Source organism: Myotis daubentonii, chromosome X (assembly GCF_963259705.1).
Source record: "Myotis daubentonii chromosome X, mMyoDau2.1, whole genome shotgun sequence".
Classification (NCBI taxonomy): Eukaryota; Metazoa; Chordata; class Mammalia; order Chiroptera; family Vespertilionidae; genus Myotis; species Myotis daubentonii.
In genome coordinates, this window is record NC_081861.1 from 124,975,730 (window position 1) to 124,984,949 (window position 9,220).

The 9,220-nt window shown below is 45.7% G+C and overlaps 1 protein-coding gene and 1 pseudogene across 1 annotated transcript; both read right to left on the bottom strand.

Annotated features, from left to right (window-relative positions):
- Nucleotides 1-5,090: 5,090 nt before the first annotated feature.
- On the bottom strand, nt 5,091-5,623 carry LOC132223718 (histone-lysine N-methyltransferase NSD3-like; annotated as a pseudogene).
- A 3,037-nt stretch (nt 5,624-8,660) lies between these two features.
- Nucleotides 8,661-8,894, bottom strand: LOC132223360 (protein CEBPZOS-like). Its single transcript, XM_059678605.1, has one exon. It carries the CDS (start codon nt 8,864-8,866, stop codon nt 8,687-8,689), a length of 180 nt encoding a protein of 59 aa, XP_059534588.1. The 5' UTR covers nt 8,867-8,894; the 3' UTR covers nt 8,661-8,686.
- Between the last annotated feature and the right edge of the window lie 326 nt (nt 8,895-9,220).

The window sequence follows — 9,220 nt, forward strand, 5'->3', positions numbered from 1 at the left end:
CAATCGGCTGCCTCCTGCATTCCCACTACCGGGGATCAGTCTGCAACCAGGCATGTGCCCTGACTGGGAATTGAACCAGCAAGCCTTTAGACCAGGGGTCCTCAAACTACGGCCCGTGGGCCACATGCAAATACAAATACTGTATTTGTTCCTGTTTTTTTTTTTTACTTCAAAATAATATATGTGCAGTTTGCATAGGAATTTGTTCATAGTGTTTTTTAAACTATAGTCCGACCCTCCAACGGTCTGAGGGACAGTGAACTGGCCCCCTGTTTAAAAAGTTTGAGGACCCCTGCTTTAGTGTATGGGACAATATCCAACTGAACCATACCAGCTCGGGCTAATATGGTTGTGTTTTGATTGTGGAGTTTTAAGAGTTCTTTGTATATTATGGATACTACAACCTTATTAGATATATAATTTGCAAATATATTTTCCCACTTTGTGGATTGTCTTTTTACTTTGTAGATACTCACTCCCCTTTGACACAAAAGTTGTTAAATTGTGATGACTTTTCAGTTAAAGTACTTTTCCATTGGTTGCTTGTGCTTTTGGTGTCACACTGAAGAAACTGATGTGTAACACGTGGTTGCAAAGAGAACTGTTTTTCATGTGAAGGGTTTTATAGTTTGTAATAGAAGTTGGTTATAAAAAGGGAGGGAGGAACACCTAATTAAGGCTCAGGTTTCTTTGTAGGTGTATATATTTTAGGAAAACATACATATGTAAGATGAAATTGGGAAAATAGATTCCATTAGGACGCCATGTGCAGGTACCCTTAAGAAAGGCCTCTTGTAGACCTGGGGGCTCTTACCTGACCCAGAGAAGCACTCCATTCTTCTAGATATCCCTTTGCATAATGAGTGCGAATAGGAGAGAAGTGGGGAAACGGGGAAGGTGCCAGAGAAAGAGAGAAAAGAGGGTATAGGAGAGAATATTGGAAAGTGGTGCTGGGGAAAAGTGAGGGAAGCTAGTTTTCCTTTCATCCTCACCGGAGTTGTTGGAGTGCATAGAGACCCCCCACATATTTGACTGCTGTCAGATATGTCTGGACCAGAACTCTCTTGGTTGTTCTCAGAAAATTTCCACATTGAATTATTTCTGGTGTGATTTTGTTTCTTCACTTTCAAGTCTTGGGCGGTTAGCCTACTGGGTTCTCCCAGGAAGCCTGTTTTGTAAAGGCCCCTTAACAAGTCTTAGTGTTTTCTGGTTACTGATTTCACTGCAACTTCATGCATCTAGTGACTAGTCCATCTGGCTGGCAGTGTAGGCAGCGCTTCATTTTGGTGAACACTAGTTTCTCACAGTTGTATCCCTTTTGCCGTTTGTAAAGCAGCATGCCAGGCCTCCAGGCTCTATGGGCTTCTGGCCACGCCAGGAAGCCCGAGCCTCAGTTTGCACACATGGCAGTGGAGGCGCTTTGGAGTGGATTGTCTTCATGTTGGTCCCTGGCCCAAGCTTTTGAGCTCTCAGACACTTTTGACAGAATGATCCATGGAATTTTGAACTCCTTCCTCATGGAGGCTGCTAAGGTCACAGTGCTCCATTGGGAATACACAGGTGATTTCCTGTAGGCTGAAATTGGATGCTCTCTTTGAGCATCATAGCTGTGATGTGGGATGTTACCATGTCTTGCTTCATAGATGCGGTTCCTTTTTAATTTTTGACAGAAAAACCACAGCCTGTCAAAGACAGCTGCTATGCTGTGCTCCATCATAACTACACTAACGTTAAAAACAAAAGCTTTTAATTATTGTAATGCATACAGTTTGGCAAAACTCTGCTGATGTGCATTACTGATACTTTATTTAAAAACAAAGATAGTCCATGTTGAAATTGATCAACATAAGGTAAAGAGTGGTTTTAGGCTGGCTCCATGATTTAAGCTGTACCTATCCAGCTGAGACAAAAAACAATCCTTTGAACCAATTGTTCAGAGTTTTGACAAAGAAACAATCCAGGAAAATGTCAATAATGATGGCTGGCAAAATCAAAATTGGAAACCAAGAAACTGTTTATAGAGCTGCCAGCAAAGAATGCTTGGGAGGAGATGACAAGTTTGGAATTTCTGGGATGGAATTGGATAAGAATCTCAGTCCAGTTTCCTTAGTTGCTGCAGAGACAGCACTGTCCTTGAATCTGACAGAGTCCTGCACTCCCCTGTGCACTGACCCTTTGTGTAATCCAGTCTTCATTGGAGCCTGAGGAACTGTCTGAACCTGCTCCCTTTTTGTCTTCTTCTTTGGCACAACCACAGTGGATTTCTCTGATTCACAACGAGTTCTTTTTTTTTTTATTGCTTAAAGTAGTACAAAGAGTATTACATATGTCTCCTTTTTTCCCCCCTGCCCTTGACAATCCCCTGGCCTCCCCTACCCCCCAGTGTCTTATGTCCATTGGTTATGCTTATATGCATGCATGCAAGTCCTTTGGTTGATCTCTTACCCGCCCCCCTCCTGCCCTCCCACCCTCCCCGGCCTTCCTGCTGTAGTTTGACAGTCTGTTGGAGGCAGCTCTGCCTCTGTATCTATTTTTGTTCATAAGTTTATAATGGTCTGTATTATCCAGAAATGAGTGAGATCATGTGGTATTTTTCCTTCAACGACTGGCTTATTTCACTTAGCATAATGCTCTCCAGTTCCATCCATGCTGTTGCAAATGGTAAGAGTTCCTTCTTTTTTATAGCAGCATAGTATTCCATCCTGTAGATGTACCACAGTTTTCTAATCCATTCATCTACAGATGGGTACTTAGGCTGTTTCCAGATCTTAGCTATGGTGAATTGTGCTGCTATGAACATAGGGGTGCATATATCCTTTCTGATTGGTGTTTCTGGTTTCCTGAGATATATTCCTAGAAGTGGGATTACAGGGTCAAATGGGAGTTCCATTTGTAGTTTTTTGAGGAAACTCCATACTGTCTTCCATAGTGGCTGCACCAGTCTGCATTCCCACCAGCAGTGCACAAGTGTTCCTTTTTCTCCACATCCTCTCCAGCACTTGTCATTTGTTGATTTGTTGATGATAGCCAGTCTGACAGGTGTGAGATGGTACCTCATTGCTGTTTTGATTTGCATCTCTCGGATGATTAGTGACTTTGAGCATGTTTTCATATGTCTCTTGGCTTTCTGGATGTCCTCTTTTGAAAGGTGTCTATTTAGGTCCTATGCCCATTTTTTGATTGGATTGTTTATCTTCCAGCACCATTTATTGAAGAGACTGTCTTGACTCCATTGTATTCTCCTGCCTCTTTTATCAAATATTAATTGAGCATGATAGCTTGGGTCAATTTTTGGGTTCTCTGTTCTGTTCCATTGGTGTTTTGTCTGTTTTTCTTTGCCAGTACCAGGCTGTTTTGAGAACAGTGGCTTTGTGATATAACTTGCTATCTGGTATTGTGATCCCTCAAACTTTGTTCTTCTATCAGGATGGCTGTGGCTATTCGGGGGTCCCTTTTAATTTTATATAAAATGTTCGAGAGTTAGTTCTAGGTCTGTGCAATATGCCGTTGGTATTTGAATGAGGATTGCATTGAATCTATAGATTGCTTTGGGTAGTATGGACATTTTAATGATGTTGATTCTACGAATCCATGAACACTGTATATTCTTCCACTTGTATATATCTTCCTCTACCTGTTTTTTCCAACATCTTATAGTTTTCTGAGTACAGGTCTTTTACCTCCTTAGTTAAGTTTATTCCTAGGTATCTTAATTGTTGTGTTGCACTGCTAAATGGGATTTCGTTTTTAGTTTCTCTTTTTGTGAGTTCATTATTGGTGTGTAAAAATGCCATAGATTTCTGGGTGTGAATTTTGTGTCCTGCTACATTTCCGCAATGCCTTTGTGTTTGTTTGTATGTAATGTGAGTTGCTGTCTCGTTGTGGCCCTGGGCAACCTGCTTGAGGTCTGTGAAGTTGAAGCCCCCAGCGGTCCAATGATCCAGGACTCCTTAGCCCAGAGGCTGGGTTTGCCTTGAGTCTGACACCTTTATTGTCTTTGCTCTGAGTTGTACTCCCTTCCCCCATGGATTGGTCCCTCAGTTGTCTGCTGCAGATGTTTGTGGTGGGTAGGGGCACATGCATAGTTTCTCTGGTGTACGACTCCCTGTGAGATTCCAGAGCGCTCTGGCATGCAATTCACAGTGCAGCCCCGGCGCCTGTGGGAGGGTGGCACCCTATGTCCCTCTGGCACGCACTGGCAGCACAGTCCTGGGGCCTGGGCGTGGTGCTTGGTACCTCTGGCTCACACCTCCGTGTGGTCCTGGGGCCAGGGCAGGGCACCATGCTGGCTGCCCCTGGGTCTCACTTTCAGCCTGTCCTGGGTCTTGGGCAGGCGCGCCCCTGGCTTGAACTCACAGCCTGGAGTCCTGGAGCGCTGGATCCTGGAACCAGGACAGGGAGGTGGTCTCTCTGGTGTGTGCTCACTGCAGTCACCTGGGAGCCCGTGGTGAGGCAGTGCGCCACTCACTGCAGGGGTGCTGCAGGGGTCCTTTGCCAGTTACTGCTGGCACATGGCTCACTGTTCGGGTTTGGCGTGTTGTCTCAGGCCAGTGTGGGTGTTGGTGTGGCTGCACTCCTGGCCTCCGCTGCTCCTCCCTTCAGAATGTCATGGGCTCCGCACCAGAGCCGCTCCTGGCATGGGAGTGCCTGTACAGGTAGCAGGGGCTCCCTGTCCAGCAGGCACTTCTGTTGTTGGAACAGAAGGTAATATTGGTTAAACCAAGGTTTCCTCTTTTAGTACTGGATCTTCTCCTTTTTTTTAAAAAAAAATATTTTATAGATTTTTTACAGAGAGGAAGGGAGAGGGATAGAGAGTTAGAAACATTGATGAGAGAGAAACATCGACCAGGTGCCTCCTGCACACTCCCCACTGAGGATGTGCCCGCAACCATGGTACATGCCCTTGACCTGAATCGAACCCGGGACTCCTTAGACCGCAGGCTGACGCTCTATCCACTGACCCAAACCGGTCCGGCTGGATCTTCTCTTGTGTGTTTGTTGTTTTTTCCCCCCAGAAGCAACCCTTTGATTGTTCCTCGGTTTCCAATTTGGGGATTTTGCGTGAGTTGTGCTCTTCTAATATAGAAGAGTCATGCTTGTTGCTTTCCCTCTGCTTTTCTGCGCTCATGGTTTGACTGTGTGTGCTCACTTGCCTGTACTTAATTGAAAAGGTATCCGTGGAGGGAAGACTCAAACAATTCCCTGCCATCCTGGTGAGTTTTGGTTATTTTCCGTTTAATTTCAGGTGAGCCAATCTGCTTTGGAATCACAGTTTGTAGTACTGAAGGAGGAGGTGGTAGCTGTGGAGGAGAAGGTTTTTCCAGAAGTTCATGTGGTCTTGTGTTTGGGATTTCTGAATGGTAATAGCGGGGCTAAAGTTTCTAATTGCACCCAAGCCATTGGCTGATGCATTGGGTTACTGCTTAGAAGACTGGTATTTGGTTTGAGTTTCATACATGCCGATTTTGGTGGAAAGCCATTTGTGAGTGGAGGAAGATCTTCTGTTGTCACTGTTGTCATCAAAGGCATCTTTCTGACAGATGTTGGTGGAGCCAATGAGTTGAGGAGGTTGCTGAATGGTGTTTCCCATGATCCCTTGCCTGAAAGAGAAAGGGAAATCCATTGTTTTGCTCCAGCAACTTTCCCTTTCTCTCATCAGGTCTTCAGTTTGTTCCATTCTAACTTGCTGGCTGTGTCAGTATTATCACAGGAGAGACACGAGGCCCAGAGTGGCACTGGGTACAGGCAGCCACTGGGGCTGCAGGGGGAGGAGATGGTACCAACCTAGGCCATAGGAAATCTCTGGGCTAGATTTCTCTGATGTCAGATGCGTCTGCCATGGCGGCAGGCACAGGGCCTGGCCTAGAGACCAGAGGAGGAAGAGTGTAGGACAGTCGTGGGCAAACTACGGCCCTAGGTCCGGATAAGACCCGTTTGGAATGAATAAAACTAAAAAAAAAAAAAAAAAAGACCTTACCCTTTTATGTAATGATGTTTACTTTGAATTTATATTAGTTCACACAAACACTCCATCCATGCTTTTGTTCCGGCCCTCCGGTCCAGTTTAAGAACCCATTGTGGCCTTCGAGTCAAAAAGTTTGCCCACCCCTGGTGTAGGAGGTTGTATAGGCAGGGGAGGTGGAGGAATGTGGGTCGCAGTGCAGCTGCTGCTATCAGAGAGTAGCCTGTGGCTGGTGGCTGGACCAAGGCGGCAGGGTCCTCCCGGTTTGAGGCTCCATTTTGCCTTCGCGTGCCTGTCCATGGCTACCAGTGGACAAGTCCCCTCTGCCTCTACCTGGTTTCTGGCTGTTGCTGCCACCACTGCCTGCTCCTGCCACTGTGCACAAAGTCCTCCCACCCCGACTCTCCCACAGTGACCTTTGCACATTTGCACAGCCCTGTCTAAGAATGTTGTAGCTTTTTTTAACAACAACAACAACATACTTTTATTGATATCAGGGAGGAAGAAAGAGGGAGAGAGAGGTAGAAACATCAACAATAAGAGAGAATCATTGAGTGGCTGCCTTCTGCACACCCTCTATTGGGGATTAAGCCCGCAAACCCGGCATGTGCCCTTGACCAGAATCGAACCCGGGACCCTTCAGTCTGCAGGCTGATGCTACATCCCCTGAGCCAAACCGGCCGGGTAACTTTTCTGATACTGTTGTATTACATTTGTTGGAGGAAAAGCAGAAACTTTTCCAAAAGATAGGCTTTCTTGCAGAGTAGGTCTTTAACAACCATTCATTGAGTATCCTTTTGTTTTGTTTTCTTGTTTGTTTATTAATGCTCACGTGAGGATATTTTCCCATTGACTTTAGAGAAAGGCAACGGAGCAGGGGAGAGACAGAGAGAAACATCTGTGAGAGAGACACATCGATTGGTCGCCTCTCGTGTGTGCGCCGACCAGGGCCGGGGACCAAGCCTGCAACTGAGTACGTGCCCTTGATCAGCATCAAACGCAGAACACTTCAGCCTGTGAGCCAGTGCTCAATCCACTGAGCCATACAGGCTAGGGCTCATTGAGCGTCTTTTGGTGAGCATAAAAGAAAGTAACCATAGTCTCTTTCTACTTATGCATGAAAGCTGCCTTTGGGATTTACTCTTCCCTGGTCTGGCAGGAAATCTCCAAAAGGTCTCTTAGCCAAATTTTCCCTCTTAAATACCCAGTCATCTTGTGGTCCCTTTGAAGCAGTTAGTAGCCTAGTGTCCTGTACCAGTCAAAACCCTACACTTCTAAATACTGGGAAATTTCTGTCTAGTGGAAACTGGCCCCTTCATGGATTTTGTAGTCTTGCTAGTGGTGTGTGTGTCTGTGTATGGGTTGAATGGAGTACTTCTTTTTGCCTTTTCTCTTGTCATGTCCTTCCTCCACTTGACCACCACTCCAGATGTGGTTCCAGGGAGAAAAGTGCACGTGGAGAAGAACACACCCTGGCAGGGTCATTAAATGTGTAATGGGAACAGAGGAAATCCCGAGCCCATGCCCTTATGGGTCCATTTTGAACTTCCTAAAGAGACCACAGACTGCTGGCTCCGGTCTCATCGGGTGCCTTTCTTCTAACTGGCCACCGAACTCCCCCTCACCTCCTAGTCTCCTTGAGCCACACTTGTGTCAGGGTCATTGCTTCTCTGGGTGCTCTGCCTTTGTGCTTTCCTTATCAGACAACGGAGGACACTTGGTTTTGCAGGGCTCTCATGTGGACTATGGCCATCACAGTCCCTCTCTGCATGTGGTGGAAGTGCAGGTCCTATTTATTCAGTCCAGCCTTATTGTGTGGTCCGGCCAGGCATTTTCAGCCCCCGATTCCCGATTTCATTTGCATGAGTCAGGCAGTGGTTCTGGGGTCCAGCTGACTGAAGAAGACAGGAGCCAAGCTTTCTCAAGCTTGTTTTCATTTGATGAAGGTCAGGAGGAGGTGATCCTTGTCTTGTCCTCTCCTCATGGGGGTGGAGAAAATTCCCACCGTTACTGCTTCCTCAGCGTGTACTAGTACATATTGACTTTGGAAACACATTCCTTTCCTCTTCAGGGCATCTTCATCCCTAGCTTCTCTTCCTATGTGAGCCACATACTAGAGCAGGGGTGGGCAAACTTTTTGACTCGAGGGCCACAGTGGGTTCTTAAACTGGACCGGGGGGCCGGAACCAAAGCATGGATGGAGTGTTTGTGTGAACTATTACATGTTAACACTGCTGCTGGTGAAGGATCGGAGGGGAGAGCAAGAGAACCCTCCGCTCTTTCGGCTCCGTGGGCCGGATAGAACAGCCGAACGGGCCGGATCCAGCCCGCGGGCCGTACTTTGCACTCGGCTGTACGAGAGCATGCCCACCTTCATCTGAGGGCTCCATGGGTGCAGCTTCTGTCTGGACATTAAACTCCCCTAAATACCCAGGCCTTTGCTGTTCTCTTTTCTGTTGGGGTTTTCTGTCTCCCTGGGTGCTACTCTTGGGTGTTCCTTTTTAAAGTATAAGCAAAACTTTATTTATAACATGATCAATATACCTTCCATAATTTCTTCACAGGTAGTCCAAAGAACAAAACCTCTGGCTTAATTGGAATTTACGTTTTGCCTTACATATTCCAAAATCTATCAATGTCAACTTTGGAATTTTAATCATGGCTGATACTATGCAATAGGGTACACCTGTACCAGTGACCAAATTCCTAACTTTTGTTGTTCAATCATTTTTCTTGATCTTGCTGTCTGACTCCATACATTCTAGAATATTTGATGGATTTGTAATAAACCTGACTTGCGTTCTTCTTATTAAACAAAATATATGCTAAAAAAAATGCCCACAATTCAGCTACTAAAACTCCTTTAAAGATCTTCTTTGCCAGTGTTTCCAAAATTTGGGCCATCCGTACACCCACTCTGGGTAGCCCAAATCAACCTTGCCTTGGATGCTTTCCTTTTTTATATAAAAATATTCATTGTTCAGATTATTTCAGATATTCCTCTTTTTTTTCCCCATAGCTCCCCTCCACCTGGTTCCCATCCCACCCCATGCCCTTACCCCCTGCCACTGTCCTCATCCATAGGTGTAAGATTTTTGTCCAGTTTCTTCCCGCACCCTTCATACCCCCTTCCCCCTGAGAATTGTCAGTCCACTCCCTTTCTATGCCCCTGCTTTTATTATATTCACCAGTTTATTCTGTTCATCAGATTTTTTTATTGACTTAATTTTTAGATTCACTTGTTGATAAATATGTATT